General features: G+C 38.1%; 1 protein-coding gene across 5 annotated transcripts in view; it reads right to left on the reverse strand.

The window, feature by feature from the left end:
* Nucleotides 1-18,247, reverse strand: part of NR1H4 (nuclear receptor subfamily 1, group H, member 4) — a 62,605-nt gene extending 44,358 nt beyond the window's left edge. For 3 of the 5 annotated variants that reach the window (XM_008579639.1, XM_008579638.1, XM_008579637.1), the window contains exons 1-2: nt 18,169-18,247; nt 1,558-1,923 (exon numbers count right to left, since the gene is read on the reverse strand). In XM_008579639.1, the coding sequence (XP_008577861.1) occupies nt 1,558-1,923; nt 18,169-18,247 (445 nt within the window). Of the gene's footprint in view, nt 1-1,557; nt 1,924-9,149; nt 9,279-18,168 lie in introns of those variants that run through there. The other 2 variants (XM_008579636.1, XM_008579635.1) reach the window with 1 other exon arrangement.
* Nucleotides 18,248-18,638: the final 391 nt, after the last annotated feature.

An 18,638-nucleotide genomic window follows, 5' to 3' on the forward strand; every position in this document is an offset into this window, starting at 1 on the left:
AACAAAAATAATAGGCATTTATTAAGTTCTATGTGCTACACTTTTCTAAGTTCTTTACTCATATTAAATTGATTTTTACATTTTTAGTTTATGACAGTCTTTAAAAACAAATAGTAGCATCCTCTGGATCATCTTTGTGACTGTCTTAAGCTGACATTCAAACTAATTGCCTTCATTTTTGTTTGTGCCCATGATCTCATTAACAGCAAGAAGTATGATTTACTTGTCAAGAGCTATGAGAAAATAGAAAAGGTAAACTTAATATGCATGAGATGTACCCAGCTCAGGGATGGCTACATGGAGCTTTGAATGAACCAGCAATAAAAAAGAATAAAACCAGCCATTCAAAAGATGTTTGTTCCGTACTTACTATGTACCAGGCACCATGGTAGGTGCTATGGGTAGTAATAAAAGTGAAGACATAATCTATGCCTTCAGAGAATTTATAAGTTCATTTTACTTACACAAACTTGACTCTCCATGAAAATGTTAAGGACATTTTGAAGGCCATAAATTATATTTAAATTTTTTTCTTTATAGATAGGTTTTACATTTTAAAGTTGGAGCATAAATACTTCTTCATTTAAAAAAATTCTAATGACTGATATGGTTTTACACAATCTGAACATTTGAACTTTCAAAGATTTGAGATGTCCTTGAGCCATTCTTATGTGACTGGGTCCTTTGTTTATTTTTGTGGCAATCTTTGGCATCTGAGATCTCCTACTTGGCACACCATCCAACCAATTCGGCTCAAGGACAGTTCCTATTCAGCTTTCAATGTCCTAAAAGCTAGAAAAGTGCCTAATACTTGGTAGGTCTCCAGAAATATTTGTTGAATGAATAAATATAAAAATAAATAGATGAAAGTATTCTTTTCTCTGAAATCTTATAAACTTATTATCTGTGCCCTCATTGGGAGTGTAATCTCACGGGACTTTAATTTACACTGAGTCATTTTCCTATTTCCTGTGTTAATATTTTATCCATTCTAAATGGATTGCAATTTTATTATGATTCCCCTTACAGCATCTATCACAAATCTATGTTCTTTATAAATGAAATATTTGTTGAATATAAGCTATTATTACTTCCTTCCTTCTTTCCCTGTTTTCTTCCTCTGCTTCTTTCTCAATCAACTAAAGTGCATAAAAACGTATTCTAAAATATTTATTGAACAAAGTCTTACTCTCTTTGATCTTAATTTTAAAAAAGATGAGTTCAGCAGTTTCTCTTTTCTTTACAAAACAAAACAAATTGAACACAACAAAAACAAAAACCCACAACTAAGTAAATTTAATCATCAATTCCTTCTGACTATGTATGAGGTTGTGAATAGAAAAAAAGGTTACTTATATCTAAGCTTAATACTCTAACAGATTTTCCCTAAACATCTATGACAGCTCAACGAAGATGAGGAGTTAAGAAGAGATAGGAGCAGAGGAGGAGAAAATGGGAAGTTATTTGGGGAAAAGGGAAGAATCCAGCTTGAGGGATTTCAACAACCAATACAGTAACTCTTAACTAGGAGAAAATTGCTAATCAAAAGTTGCGTACCTTTGCACCCCTCACAGGTCAGTGCATTATAATGGTATCCAGATGCTCTGTCTCCACAAACAACACACAGCTCATCCCCTTTTATTCTCCCTGCTGACGTGCCCATTCGGGGCTTCTTTGTGACAGGTATCTCTGCTACCTCACTCTCTTCCTGGTACAGAGTCTCAGCTGGCATTCGCCTGAGTTCATATATTCCAGGAGAGTACCAGTCTTCAGGCTGCTGGGAGTAGAAACCCAGGTTGGAATAATAGGATGATGAGGAAATCTGTGGTTGAACTTGGGGAAACTGAACATTGTTGTACTGTGAGTACGGTTCCACTTCTAGATTCTGTCCCAGAGGTCCTGCCGCTTGTTCTGTTAGTACACCTGAACAAAAGTCACAACAAAACTGGAATTAATGTCATCATTCTAGAAATTAGAGAGGCTGTTTAGCATAATTAGGAGTGTGGGCTCTAAGAAAAGACTGAGATATTTAACTATGTGAAAACTAACAACTTTTTACAGCATATATTTTATATATATATAATTAAGTGACAAATTACAAGCTCAGAAAAATATCTGCAATGTAGAGGACAGACCAAGGATTCATATCATTAATATGTAAGGAGCTCTTGCAAATCAATAAGAAAACATTCTCAAATCCATGGAAAAAAGAATAAAGGACACGAATGAACAGTTTTTTAAAATACAAGCAAAAGTGTTTTATAAACATACAAAAATATTTTTACCCTTGCCAATAATTACATTAAAATTAGAACTACAATATTATAGCTTTCATTGTTAAATGTGTAAAGTTTTAAAAAGTTTGATAATACACACTGTTGGGAAAACAAACATTCTTGAAGGGCAACTTGTTAATACCTTCCAACATTTAAAACTCAAATACTCTTTTAATCCAGCATAAATTTTCCACTGCTAGAAAACAATTTTTAGTTAAATGTTTGAACCTATATGAAAAAGTGTTTTTGTAAAAATATTTCTTTGCACCAACTTTGCAAGAACCATAAATTGGAAACAATTTAAATATTCATCAGTAAAAGTCTGGTTCAAAAAATTTGTTACATCCATATACTAAAGTATTATGTAGGTGTGAAACAATAATTTTGATCTCTGTGTGCTGATGTGGAAAGGTTTCTATGATATGGTGCTCACATGGGTATTTAAAAAACTGTGTGTGTGTATGTAAGGCAAATTTCTGCATGATACAAAAGAACTGGACGGTGGTGACTGGGGGAGCTGATATCGCTATTATTTTTCTGAGGTAGTAGATTGCACAATCTTTTTACTGTTTGTAATTTTTTCCCACGTATAGGTACTATTTTAATCATTATAAAACCAAGGAGGAGTTTAAAAAAAGAAGGCCATGCCTGGAATCCGTCTACCTGGATTCAAATTCCTGCTCTATTATTTACTATCTGTGTGCAGTTGGCAATTTACTTAACATCTTTAAGTTGCAGTTTTCTCATCATAAAACAGGGAATAATAATTCCTACCTCACTGGGTTGATGTATTAAACGAGATTATGCATGACAAGCACTTTGCTAAATGTTTGGCACACAGGAAATGCTCAATAAATTATAGCTGACATTAAAATAGAAATAGTAACTATTATTCCTAACACCACTATTTTTTCTTTAGGGGGTGAAAATTGTTATTGGGATGACTTTGGCTGCAAGTAACAGAAAAATTCAACTTAAATTGAGTTAGTCATCAAAGAAATATATTGTTTCAGGTAACAGGAAGTCAAGAGATAGATTCTTCTCTGCTTCTCAGTGGTCCTTTTTCTTTTATCTTCTTCTGATGTTGGCTCCATCCTCACATTGGTAGGAAGATTGCTTTCGGTTCCCTGGAGTTGGGGACAGTCATCTTCCCCTGAGCCACATGGTGGAGAGGAGTATTGAAAACCTAACAAAATCATGACTCATCTTGATATCTCTTGGAGTCTTCATTACTTGTGTCTCCATTATTGGAGTATCACCAATTGTGAAAATATTGGTTAGTATGACATGATACCATTATGCTGAGATTGTGCACTTCTATAAAGAACGATATATGATCAAGGAGAAAGCTATTTTTCCCTTACTCAAACTGCAGAATAAAGAAGTTGATGTTGAGACAAACTACAGTTTCCAAGGCTGGGAAGTCCAAAGTCCAAAGACCACATCTGGTGGTAGTGACAGTGACCCAGGGGTCTCACATTGCAAGATGGTGGAAGCACAACAAGACAAAATACCACTATTATTAAATGAGCCCCTTATCTATAAAATCTCTACATAATATAAAACGATCTGTTTATAAAAATGTTTCTATTTCCTGGAAGCATAAGCTATAGCTCTTTAAAAATATATATATTTAAATTATGCAAAACGCTAAAAAATTCAATAGACATAAATAAGAGACATAAAAGTGTACAAATGTGTCTGATTCTTCAAAGCACTGTTAGACAACCCTAGACCAAAATTCCAATGCCATCTCTTATGAACAGTGGGATTTTGAGCAAATTACTTAAACTGTTGATGCACTTCGGTTTTTATAGCAGCAAGCTTGGAATGAAAATACCTATCTCAAGGGTTATGCTGAAGATTGAATGAAGTGATACAGAGCCACCATTCCTCATCTGAAACCCTTGGGGTCACATGAGTTTTAGAATTTAGAAATTTTTGGATTTTAGAACAGAATGCAGTGCTATTTATATATTACATAATGCTTCTAGCACAGTCTGGGACAGAGCCCAGAATTAAACACAGCAATATGATTTTCCACAGTAAAATGTATGAATATTCACACTAAGTTGAATAAATACAGACCCTAAATAACTTGCATATCCACTCAAGACAAGTTTTGCCACCAAAGAAGAGTGTGCCAAACTTTTAAAAAACATTTGGTTTTCTGCTCTTTTGGAATTTGTAATTGATAATTAAGAATTGTGGACCTGTGCATGTATACAAGTAGAATGCTCTACAGTGCTCAAAAGATGGTTGATATTATTACTATTGTCATTGCTGTTATTGGCAGAAAACTTTTACAGTGTCCTTCCTAGTGTCAGACACTTGTATTTTATTTCTCAAAAAATCCTATGGGGTAGGTAATATTATCATTTCCCACTTACAGATGAGTACCTGGAGACACAGAGAAGTTAAGCAGCTTTACTCAGACTTACCCACATAGTTGAGAATTGAACTTTGGGATTCTGACCTCAAAGCTCATGCACTGAAGCGCTACCCTCCAGGATTATTTCAGCTGTGTGATGTTTCAAAAGCACAATAATCAAAGCCTTTCTCTTCCTCTTCCATCTGCCCTTGAGTTTTTTTGCGCTTTCAATGCTTCGCCTTGCATGTAACCTAAAACTAGGCCTGTAAGGCTCTGCATGACCCTACCCTTATTTGCTTTTCCAGCCATTTTCCATGCTCTCACTTCTCTGTTCCTTGAATGTGCCTTGCTGCTTCTAGACTAAGAACTTTTTCCACATGCTGTTTCTTAAGCCTGAAACATTCCTCAACACAGCCATCCACTCCTAGAGCTTCAACTTACTTGTCTCCACTTATCTCTGAATTTCCCTATAAGTACTGCTTCTCTTGGGAAGTCTTCCCTGACTCTAGGTCCCTAGGAGTCATGGTTATGAATCTAGTTATATGGCATTTAAACATGACCTATCCTGTCTGGGCCTCCCTTTCCTCATCTGTAAAAAGAAGACTCCATGCTAGATAATCTAGTTCTTCTTTATTATCTAAAATCTCCATATAAGATTTTAGGAGCATTAAAATTCGGGGATTTTCTACAATGGCAAAGTGGAATATATACATAGTAAATATTGTTGACAATAATGCATTCTGCATTGACCCAGGAAATGACTGGACACACAATATATAGTATCTGCAAAAATCAATTTCCTTTCTTTTATGTCTGATTTATCCATATAAAACCAGCATAAAATTAGTATATCTAACAGACAAAAAATTTCAGTAATGGTGCTTTGTTTTATGACCATGAAATGCAAGGATAAAGATATGGAATTAATAAGCCAAAAAGAAAAGATCAGGTATAAGCAAAACCCTGATTTATTTTATAAACAAATATGACTAAAATTTCTGGAGCAAACAGGATTGAAAAGAACTAAAAAATATTAAAAGCATTAGTTTCACTTATACCTAGATTTATCCTCCAACCTTTCTTACGCCCCTGAGTCCCCGTTCCTCCCAGCCCCGTTTCTCTCCACCACAGGTCTAGTAAGGTTAAGTAACTTGCCCAAGGTCCAAACAACCAATTAATGACAGAATCTGAATTCCGTAGACTCCTAGGAAATGTGTAACTTTTTGTCCTCAGATGACAATTCCAAGATCTCTGAGCATTATTTCAACAAAACAAATATTTTCATAATCAAGAAACACAAAGGAGTCCCAACTCAAAGCAGATAATGATATCAATGTCATATCAATCTCTGGAATCATCCAGATTAAAATGGAAAACTTTCACAAAGATACAGATAATATTCGGCTAAAGCAATAAAATATGGTAGAACTATGAGAACAGTGCACAATAATATGAAGGAATGCCTCTCTTCTCAAAGCACGTCTCCACAAAGTAAAGAGGAAAATGGACAGGCAACCAAAATGACCATGGTGGCCAACATATTCCAAAATGGTTGGATAGAACAGCTCCACAATTACCTGACCATGAGATCTTAAACACTGCCTAACCTTTTTCTGTTTCAATTTCATCTGTAAAAATGGGATTATTAACACCCAGCCTTACTATGTCATCAGGTAGTTTTGAGTATAAAATACAGTTGTTAAGAAAAAGTTTTGATAAGTCAAGTACCATTAAAAGACATGTTTCCTGAAGAACCTAGCAAAATCCTGATTTCAGTGATAGTTAATTGATAGTTAATTAGTCATTATCAACACAGTCTGTTTTGATGACATAACTATTAGGATAGTTATTTCATTATAAATATATATTGAATACATGCTATTTAGCAGACACTGTGTTAGACTCTGAGGATACAACAGTGAACAAGACAGACAGACAAGGCCCAACCTTGGGGAAACGGGTACCAAAAAATAAATAAATAAATAAAAGGCCCAAACTTTTTCTTTCTTTTCTTTGTGTATTGGGGGTAGGGGTTATGTCAGGGACTGTAACAAAAAGGTAAACAGGTAAACAAATACAAAATTGATAGAGAATAAAATGTGGAGGGGGTAGAAGTAATTCAACTTTAATTTAGAATATGCTTTCTGAGAAGATAAATTTATTTTTATTTTTATACAATTTAGAAGGGGAATTATATATTAATATTTGGATTTATGAGCACATTTTTTGGAATCAGTCTACCAAGGAGGATGAGAATTTGGATTCCTTTGTGACAAGAAATTCTCTATGAGAGTTTAGAGAAGAGTCCTTATGTGGGATCATAGGAAGTCTGAGAACCGCTGAAAAGGAAAGCAAAATTCTTCTGAATAGAGGGTCTCTACCTTTCAATAGACTCTCTAAAGGAGTACTACCCAAAGGAACTTTCAGGGAAGGTAAAAGGTTTTGTATCCACCAATATGGTAGACACTGACCACATGGGGATATTGAATGCTTGCAATGTAGCTAGTGATACTGAGGAGCTGGATTTTAAATTTTATTCAATCCTAAATAATTAAAATTTAAAATTAGATAGCCAGGTGTGGCTAAAGACTGCCACATTAGACAGTGCAGCTCTAAGGAGTTTGTGACCAGAATCACTGTGCTCCCAAATGGGAAAATCAGGTTCACGTAATAGCGAAGGCACTTTCCCATGACCTCGTAGTTAGTTTCTGATGCTCCTGAAAAAGGGTCTGCGTTATGGCCAGTTTTTCATCTCTGGCACAAAGCTGACCATAGTAAATGTTTAATGAATGTTTGTTGAATTGAAGTGAATGAAAAAATTGCCTTTTTGGCCTTCCTTTATTTCCTAACCCATGCTTTCTTGACTAGATGACACAGCTTCATTTGTGAAATTGTTTGCTGTTCCTGGCACCTGGCCTTTGGGATGTGGGTGCCTCTCCCTGCTTTGTCAGCTGAACACCTCCTCTGTGAGTCCCGCCCCAGTGACCCCAGGGGGAATTAATCTCTCCTGCCCTCTGTACAGACTTCTACTATGGCACTTATCAGAGGCAGGTACAATCGTTTTTATTTGTTTATGGGCTTTTACCTTCCACACTAAACTTGAGGTGCTATGAGATCCTAATTAAGAGTGCCTTACTGAGTGGAAAAATCTTGATTCAATTCACCTGCAACTTGCTAAGATATCTGAACTTGGGAAAGACATTGAACTTCTTTAAACTTCTGTTCCTTCCTCTATAAAGTGGGAATAACATAGCACCTACGTGAGAGGTTGTAACAAGGATGAACTAAGACAGAGAGTGTAAAGTACATAGTGCCTGACACAATGTAAACATTCAATACATTTTTGTTATTGTTGTGGTTAGTCCGTAAACTCTTTGTGGGGAAATTTATTAGATTATATTCCCTTTTTTTCATTCCTCATACCTAACACAATGCCTGACACATAGTAAATGTTTAATGAATGTTTGTTAAATCGAAGTGAATGGAAAATTTGCTTTCCCAGCCTTCCAACTAATTTCTATTTCTAAATACACTGTTGGTCACTTTTAAACATCCATTTAAAACAACATGATATGCTGCCAAGTCTATGATCAAAAATATGGTCACAATTGAAATTATTGTAATAATGTTTAAAATTTCTTTTTGCTGAGTTTCTGTTTTAAGAAAATATTAAAATAGTATTTATATTATACTGTGTTTTAATTATAACCTACGTTTTAATCCAGAGAAAACAATAGCCTAGGCTTAAAGCTCAACTCTTTGCATATCTGATTTGCCATAGACTGTTGGGAGAAACCTGCTATGAAACTAGTTCTTTAAATTTGTGTTTTTCAATCTCTTTTTATTTATTATTTTTTAATCACAACCCGTAGTTTGAAATATACTTTGTATCATGACCCTTGCACACACAAAACAAAATTTTCATGAAACGACTCTCATCCTTGTTTCTTGAGGGGCACGCTAATTATCACAACCCGTAGTTTGAAATATACTTTGTATCATGACCCTTGTACACACAAAACAAAATTTTCATGAAACGACTCTCATCCTTGTTTCTTGAGGGGCACGCTAATGTTTCTGTTCTGTTCTATTTTATTCTACTTTTTAAAGCTGGCCATAAGCCACTAAATAGATTCCATAATCCCCTGGCATCTGAGATTGCCATTTTAAAAATACTGCGTTAAATAATATACTTTAAAATAATTTTTCAAGTGTCCTTTGACATTAATGTCAGAACTGTTAAATGTTTCACTGAAAGAATGGTGCTAATTTGACATAATATCCAATGAGGAATTTTAGGGAAAACATGCTTAGATGTAATCCCAATAGGGTACTCACCTGCTTATAACCCTAAAAAATTCACCCCATCTCAACCTCCCACCCTGATCTTCTGTGTCTGAGTCATGTTCAACAGAGATCAATTGCTATGATCTCAAACAAAAGTCTCCCAGATTTCCTCAGTCCCATCGTGGAAGCAAGAGCACCTGTGAGCAGTGTCCTACCTTTCGCAGGCTTCATACTCATCATTTCCGGGACAAATCCTGACAGCGTGCAGCTGTGGTGAGGATTAATGTGACTCGAATTTTCTAACCCCTGAAACTGCATTACCATTCTTAGCTTACTCACAGAGACTGAAACTGAGACTAGGTAAAGCAAAAGAGAGGCCAGAGGTTGTATGGTTTACTGATTAACCTCATTACAGAGCAGAATATTTGTAAATGTTTATGACAAAGGTCCTCGATGCCAAATTGCCTAGTAAGCTGGAAACCAGTCTCTTCGATAAACATTTTCATGGAGCACTTTTCTAGTTTAAGAACTTTTAGAGGATAGATTTCTGTTCCGTGGCTCTAACACTGGATTTGGAGGTCAAGTGCTGTGCTCAAGGTCTTGACATTTGTTCCTGTCGAAAAGCTACAGAATGCTGTGATTTTGTAGTGTCAGGAAGCATTAAAGCTTAATGCTTAACAATGTAAGGTCTGGAGGCCAACTGACCAAGCCAACTGGGTTTGTATCCAGTGATGTAGGTTGAATTGAGCCTCCTCCCAAATTAGTATGTTGAAGTCCTAACTCTTAGCAGCTCAGAATGTGACCTTATCTGGAGATAGGGTTATGAGAGAGGTAATCAAATTAAAATGAGGATTAAGGTGGGCCCTAGTTAAATGTGATTTGTGCCCTTAAAATGGGAAATTTGGACACAGACATAGATAAACATAGACGGAAGCTGATTTAAAGAGACAAAGAGAAGATGGTCATTTACAAGCCAAGGAGAGAGGCCTGGAGCAGATTCTTTCCTCACAGCCCTCAGGAGGAACCAACCTTGTTGGCACCTTGATTTTGGACTTCTAGCCTCCATCACTGTGAGATAATAATTCTGTAGTTTAAGCCCGCAAGTCTGCAGTACCTTGTTCCAGAAGCCTTAGCAAACTAATATATCCAGTCTTATCTTGGCACTTGCTGGCTCTGTGGGCCACAGAGAAATTCCTAAACTATTTTTTGCCTTTATTTTCTCAATTGTAAAGTGAGGCTTATAATTATACAACCTCATAGAGTTATATGCAGAGTAAACTTAATAGTATTTATATAATGCTTAGTACAATGGGTGTTTACTCATCATCATCACATTGATGTGAGGATTATTCGGCTTTTGACTCATGTTGTAGCTTGGGTTGCTTATTGAATATGAATAATTCCATTTTTTTATCTTGTAGCATAACTTCTGGATATCAAGCCTAAGTCTCTTGGTTGTTTTTTTAGAAGAGAGGGCTTTACAAGGGGACTCAGGAGGTCCAGGTTTCAGCCCAGGCATAATGCATCCAGACGTACTGTGTAATCTTAGCCGAGTCTCTCGGTGTCTCTGAGCCACCCTTGTGTGCATTAACAGATAGAAAACATAGATAGTAACTCCTGCCCTGCTTCGCTCGAAAGCTTATTGTGAAGATAAATAAATATGAAAGATATGAAGATAATAAATATGAAAGCAGTTTTGAAAGGCAGAGTGATCTATGTAATGCCACAATTGTTGCTAAGACATTTCTACAGACTTTACAAGTTTACAGAGTGATTCCATGTGCTTTATCTCATGGGATCCTCATGTGCATCCTTTGAGGAAGGTGTTACTTGTGATACCCACTATTTCCATTCCTGTTTTAAAGATGAGGAAAAGCAACTCCGTTGTTTTCTATAGTCACCCAGTTAGCAAGGGATGACGCTGATACTTTAACCCAGGTCTTCTGACTCAAAACCCCGTGGCTGGAAAACTAAGGCACACTTGCCATGAAAGAGGAAGAGAGTGGTGGTCTATGGGTGTATGGTTTGGATTTCTCAGTCTAGAGTCACCCTTTGCAAAGCTGTTCCCATTCCTCAGTTTACTTCTGCTCTCATTCCCCTCTCCTCACAATCCCACAGCTATCCTGGCCTTCAGAGGATCTTAGGGGGAGACCTACCCAGAGGATGTGAACCAAGACAAATGTCCTCTGAATCTTCTATTTGGAGTTTTCCACTGAAATAAATAGGCCTGTCTGCTGCCCTCAGAAACACCTATAAGGGCCTTCAAAAAGTTCACGGAAAGATTCATATTACCTCTTAATTTTATTTTTCCATGAACTTTTTGAAGTACCCTGGTATACTAAATATGAAATAAACAGGATACTGATCCAGGAAACTCTTTGCTGAGTGAAATTTACATAGAATGCTGTCATAATATGGCTGGCTGGATCCCTTTGATTCTCTCTCAGAGATGACCAACTGCCTCATTTTTCTAAACATACACTTTTTCCTGAAGATCTGTGCTCTCTGAAACAGTTGCCGCTAGCCATATATAGCTATTTAAATTTATTTTTTAATTTAAATTTAAACTAATATAAATTAAATTAGAGTTGGTTTCTCAGTCACACGAGTCACTAAGTATTCAATAACCACATGTGGATAGTGGCTACTGTATTGGACCAAGTAGATCTAGAACATTCCCTTTATCATAGAAAGTTCTATTGCATAGAGCTGTTGTAGATGGTACTTGGGGGCAATGTGACTGATCTGCCAGTCATGGTGAGTGGGGCATCAGCTAGGAAAGCATAAAAAAGGGAAGTCCCAGAGCAAATGTTAGCCATGCTTTTCTTAGAACTATCTTTGAGAGGAGACATGGCCAACAGACTTTGAGTGATGCGATCTCAGTGAAAAGACTCTTTCCACTGAGAAAGTGAATAGGAGTAATCTCTTAGCCTGAAGCCTTAAACATTCAATTTTAATTCCTTGTTCTGATTACATTTTGGTTGCCTACTTACTACTTATGGAACCTTAGCAAATTATTTAACATTTTTAAATATTCACTTTCTCACCAGAAAAGGGAAATAGTAATACTATCCACCTTATAGGAGCATCATGAGAATTATATTAATGGTAAATAGAGTACTTACAATGTGCCAGGCATTCTTCTGAGCACTTTAATAAATAAGGCAAATAACTTGCACAGAGTTAGGGAATTTGGCTAAGACCACAGAATGGTAGATGGCAGAGATGGAATTGAACCCAGTCAGTCTGCTAACAAATCTAAAATGTACTTAGCATGATGTCTGACACATAGAAAGCACTCAAGGAATGGTAGTTGTCATCATCACAATTCTTTTCATTACTGTAAACTTATAAATTTGCAATCTAATTTTATAGTCAATCTTTCTCAGCGTGGTGCCCCTGAGACTCTGTTTCTTAGCCCAGAAGGTTGAGAACCAAGCCCTAGACTACGATGGAATCACCCACCAGCTGGCCAACTTGATACCTCTCTGTCTCATTGTAAATGATTTTCCCAAACGATAAATGCCCTATCTAAAAAAGCAGTAGTCTATTTTGTAATAAGGACAGGCTCATTCAATACTTCTTTCCTCCTCCAATTTCTTTACTCTACTAGCAAGAATATCAGATCTGAGATTCCTTGAGACAGAAAAATCCAAAACCACAGTAAATTAATAAAAACCTTAGAGATTGCTTAGAGCTGTGAAAGATATGTGGATAAGAGACAGTAGTGACAAAATATTTCAAATATGCTAAAACAAAGCTTGATTTTGTCTGAGACAACAGTAGCTTTCCATCTTCTGGAAACTTTCAGCTTTAATTCACCCCACAAGTCAGAACTACACTCACTTGAGTTGAACTCTGTGAGATGGAAAAATACCTTAAATCAAGTGTCAGAAATGTTCTACAAAACTGCATCTCAAAACCTTTAATTGTATTCTAAAACATCTGACTGATTGTGTAACACCTGGAAGATTCTTTTAATTTAATTTTAAGACAGAAGCAAGAACCAGATTCCAAAGTGAGTATCTTCAAAGAAAAATAAAGCATACCCAGAGAAAATGGGCGTAAACAGCTGAGTGAAGCATAAAGCAAGGAGAAGCAGCCAAAGGAAATGGAATGTAAGTGAACAGGACTGTGTGGGATCTGCCTCCTGCCACTTGCCAGGCCTCATTCAGAATGGGCTATGGAAAGACTAGTAGATACAATAATAAAAATAATAGAAAACCTGGATTCCAAAGCTGTTGTTAGCAATGCTGTAATGTCAAGATGAGACAGAACATGTGTTCCCTTCCTTAGAGCATTGAAAAATTTAACCCTTGTTGGCTCCTTGAAAATTCTTTGCACTCAGCAATGCTAAGATAAACAGTACTTCCTTCTTGGAATGAGTGAAGTGGTATCTATCATCTCAACAGTTTAAAAGGTAACAACTACATTTCAAATCTGGATTAATTACCAAGTTTTATGATGCCTTGCACATGACAGAATACTTTCCCACCCAGCCCATTCATTCCTCCCAAGGAGCTATGAAGTGAAGGTCATTATCATCCCTGTTTGACAGGGGAGAAAACTGAAGTTCAGAGAGTCTCACTTATCTCTGAGACTTTATTTCTTTCAGTTCATTCTTTATTTCTACCAACATTCAGTGAACTTTTCCCAATATCACTGAGCTGAGTTGGGACTCCACCACCCTGGCAACTTTCTCTTGCTTCTTCTGTTGTGTTACCAGAATGTTTTGTCTATTTATGTGGCCTTTAAAATTCTGTGATTTTTAAGTTTTTAAACTACAATTTGCTAAAAGAAAATATAGATTTTAACTACTATACCACCTCCCATCCTATTCACTGTGTCTAACTGTGGAAAGCTGTGGACTTTGTCATTATTACCTTTTATTATGCACTTATAGCATAAAACATTGCCTTCTTCATTCACCAGAGACTCCTTTCTTAATCCACTAAATTAATCTTTGACCAAGTTTCCTGTCTGGACCTCCCAAAGGAAAGGAGACCTATCTCTGCGAGGTCACTATGTCCTTCCATTCCGAGTCCTCCATGTGGATTCAGTTACTGATGGGCTAGATTCCCATCTGGATTTGTCAGGGATGTCTGACAACAGGATAAATTAAAGGACCTCAGGAAGGTGATTGCAGCCCCATCTCTATAATTCCATTCTGTTCAAGCTTCTTTCGTTCTTTTTCTGGTGTGGTGTCACATCCCTTCAGCCTGCCTGTGACTTGAGCTGCATATGCCAGCTCTGACCCACCCCAGGCTGGCAGCCCGTCATTTCAAGAGCATGATGCACGTCTGCTTGCTTTCTGCCCAGAACTTCTCCTATACCACAGGAGACAGCTTCACCTGAGCACAGGACAGTCAAGAAGTGCAGGGGAGTTAATGCCCCCAGGGATGACCTCAGCCAACAGGAGCAGAAGCCAGTTAGGAAACACTCCAGTCCAGACCCCTGAGCTCACCATTCTCTATGTGGCTCCTGGTGGCATCAAGCCCACCTTGCCCACAGCAGAGACTTTGATAACTCGCCTGGATGGGTTTTCTCTCCTTCCCTGTCTCATCGCCCCACTCCTGGCTTCTCCTCCCGTTATCAGCTCTCACATAAACTGCCTGCACCCAAGTCCTTGCTTCAGGCTCTGCTTTTTGGAGTAACCATTCGCATGGGTGGAAATACTTCCCCTTCACTTTGAGCAAAGCCTAAGGAGAGTGAGGGACCCATGGCCACCTCTAGAAGAGGCTGAAATGTATCACTGGACAGGTCATTAGTGTCTCCAGCACCCATTAGTAAGTATTCTATAGTATTTGTCTTCAGTACAGGTCATCCCAATGTCTTAAAGTTGGGATTTAATTATGGTCTTTATAATGACCTGCAATGTGGAGGACTATGCCCAGGGCCACCTAAAAAGGACTTGCCAAGTCATGTACCAGATGAGTACCACTGAGTCACCACTTTCTGGCATGGTCAACAGCAGCATTTTGTGGACTCAAAGGTTAAAACTAGACAGAATCCTAGAATTCCCAGCCTAATAATCTTTCACCAACTGAACTCGGGTGAGTTGTTTAGCCCGTGCAGCTGGTTAATGGCAAGCAGAGTCCAGAGCCACCACTTTAGACTTTCTATTGCCCTAAATAAAAATGAGAAGACAAGGCCCTTCCAAGTCTGTTCCAGACTTTGGGGCTTTGCATGTGCTAGTCCCTCCTCCTGGAGTATTTTCCCCTGGCTTCTTGTCTTTCAGTCTCAGCTCAATTGTCAACTCCTTGAGGCTTTCCCTGACCACATGTGACAGCAGCCCATCCATGTAGTCTGTGATCCCACCCTGTCCATTGTCTTGGAGCACTTACCACTCCCTGATGTTATTTAGTTTATGTGTTTATTTACATGTTTATTTTGAGTCCACTCCCCACTAGGATCTTGCCTGTCTTATTCCCTGCTTTCTTCCAATGCCCAACACATCACCAGTGCTCATAGTTTGAATGGAAGAAATGACAGCTATCTGTATGCTCTACTGTAAACCTCACTTGTCCTTATGGTGACAACGTGACTGCTGTTTTCAGTACACAGTTGGAGCATTGGAAAGGAGTTCAGCTTTCTGGCTAGTTGAACCCATGGTTAAGCACTTCTGAATCTCTGGCATAACTTAAGATCCAGGAGTTGTGAGTTAGGCCCTGTGGGCTATTTATCAATGGGCCACAGTCTTTTCCCTGGTGTCATCCACCCTAAGCTCAGGGAGGGGCCCTAGAATCTATCAATGTCAGTGGGACATAAAAGAAGATGGAGAGGAGGAATAAAGCAATCAAAATTTCCTTCCTGGGCCGGCCCGGTGGCGCACTGGTACAGTGCGCTGCTTGGGAAGTGCGGCGGCGCTCCCGCTGAGGGTTTGGATCCCACATACAGCAAGAAGATGGAGAGGAGGAATAAAGCAATCAAAATTTCCTTCCTGGGCCGGCCCGGTGGTGCACTGGTACAGTGCGCTGCTTGGGAAGCGCGGCGGCGCTCCCACTGAGGGTTTGGATCCCACATACAGACCGGTTCCCGCTCACTGGCTGAGCGAGGCGTGGGAGCAACACCGAGGGTTGCGATCCCGTTGCCGGTCCCGGTCCGGTACGGGCGCGACACTGAGGGTTGCAGTCCGTTGCCGGACATGAAAAAAGACAAAAAAAAAAAATTTCCTTCCTCTTCCCTTTTGACATACCTTTAGCTCAGGTATGTTGGGTGGAGTGAGACTGAGGACCCTGAAGAAAGAGATTTGGAAAGAATGCTTAGAGCTGGCTCTAGGGCTTAGTGGGGAGAAGGGAAAAGGAGTCTCAGTGGTCACACATGGTTCAGATTAGATTACTAGAACAGGGGACCAGATAAAGATTTGGAACCTGCTCCAGCCAGAAAAAACAGTTGTGCATTACATTTTGGGCATCTTGTGTTATGTATGCTCAAAAATGTAAACGCAGTGTTAGGAAACTGGATAAGAACTTGGTCCAGAAAAGAAGGGATGAGGAAACTGTGACACAGGAAGCAGGAGTCACAGTGCTGCCTCAGCAGTCCTTCTCAGATGCTTCTAACCTGACAGCACCTTCCTAACTTTTTCTTTATTTATTGACATCTTTTTCACCTCCTGGCTGCTGAGGTCAACCTGCAACCTGATGTGCTTGCTTAAAGCTAAGCAAGTTTGTAAGAGAAACCCTCCAGTTTCCTCCCTGTGTACAAATTGGAACTGAATAGATTGGTTTGATAACAATGACACCAAAGTTCAGATTTGGAGATCTCAACATGTAATCATAAAATTTTAGAGCAGGAAATGACAGTTTTTATTTGAAGAAGTAATCTTAAGTGGAATTTTCCTTAGTCTGTGGTAGGTACCAACTGTCCTAATTATTCTGTGAGTTCCAATTGGAAGGACAAAAAAAAAAAAATGTCTTTACATTGATTTTTCTAAAGAGCTATAGAAGAGAAGGCCAGAAGCAAATGGTCAAGTGGCCAGACACAGAGGCAGGGCCTCCCACAACCCTTGACTACATCCACAGGCTGAAGAAAAGCCAGTTGGGAAAAATAAGATGCAGCAAGTACATGTGAGAATTGGCATTTCTTAAAGAATTACTGCTGCCTTTGGTCTGTCTGAGAGTTACTTATTAACATCTCTTTTTCCCTAAACCTCTTTTCCCCTTCCCTTCTATTATTTGTTACTGGATTCTTATTTGTCAAGTGCATACTAGGATTAATAAAATATGGTCATTTCGCTTAAATGCTCTTATACTAAATGGGGGCAGGTAGACACGCAAATAGGTAAGACAAATAATGACTTCTCCTTGGAAATGACATGATAAACCTTTACACACTAAAGTGCTAATGACTAGTAGTTAATAGTTTAAACTATTAGTTAATCTCTCCCAGGGGTGCCTGCAACCAAATAAGGGACTATGCCTTAACACATTGAACTTTGTAGAATTTCAAGTGTTTGCATTTTTACTCTCGTAGTCTACCATGGTCCATATACTAATGTAGGGTGAAAACTAGGAGCATCCAAGCTTCCCAGCAGGGCTATTAGACAGAAGGCAATTATTTTAAAAGTAGCAGAAAGGCTCCCTGCCCCACCTAAAATATTGCCCCTGCTGACTCTTTGCTAATGTTCTCAATTGAATCTCTCTATAATGAGATGTTTTTCATAAATGCATAACGTGGAGCAATATATCATTTTATGGTATCATCTAGTTACAGATCTACTGAAAACAACTTAGTATAATTAGTACCAATTCAGCATAAGTGACTAATCCTGAGACAGTGCCATAGATCCCCCAGCACTGGAGGAGTGGTGGAAAGGAAACCTACTGCAGACCTATAAACCAAGCAACCTCAGCCTTTAAGAGGTATAATATTAAACCACAAGAATCATAATTTCATACTTTAGTACCTGCTATAATAATATTAGAATTAGCCCTAGAGCAGAAATCACTTTCTATTCCCAGCTCTGTTAATTATCTAGCCTCATGGCCTTGGGCAAGTCACAAAGCTCCCAGAGTCTTGCAGTCCTCGTCTATAAAAAGGAAGACCATTCGGCTCAATGAATCCAAGGTCCAATCCATGGCTAACTTTGCAAAGTGGCTAATATTTATGGAGGACTTAGAAGGAACAAAAACATTTTCTTGACTCTCTGTTGGACTCATCATCTAGGCTTTTTTCTCATGTATTTCCAAACTGTAGTCTGTTTTTGTCGATATTCAAGTGAACTTGACAACTTACCAAATATATTTTCACAAAGAGAAAATTCATCTGTGGCTGGTAAATGGGAGTGTTCGATGAGATTCATTTTTGATCCCATCAAACTTTTCAATTTGGGAATGCACTTTCGTTATGGCGGTCTTCAAGAAAACACTCTGAAAGGCAAATAAATAAATAGTTTATGGTTGCAGGGGCAAGAGTGGATAGTTAAGAGAAACAGGGAGAGAGAAGAAGCTAATTTACAAAAGGATAAATGGCTTCCTTTGTAGGTATATTGCCATAGTCTTTCTGAATGTATCTTTTCTCAATATTTATTATTTTTACACCTTGTTTTGACTTAAAAATGTCCAATATGTGTGCTTTCAGAAAAGATACTCTGTAACTTATCTAGGAAAATACTGTATGTTTTCATTTAAATTTCAGCACTTGAGAGATTTGGGCAAGATATGATGAAATTTTGGTTATGTCTTTATTTGTTTTATATGTAGAAA

The sequence above is a fragment of the Galeopterus variegatus genome, unplaced genomic scaffold (genome assembly GCF_000696425.1).
Source record: "Galeopterus variegatus unplaced genomic scaffold, G_variegatus-3.0.2 Scaffold1933, whole genome shotgun sequence".
Lineage (NCBI taxonomy): Eukaryota > Metazoa > Chordata > Mammalia > Dermoptera > Cynocephalidae > Galeopterus > Galeopterus variegatus.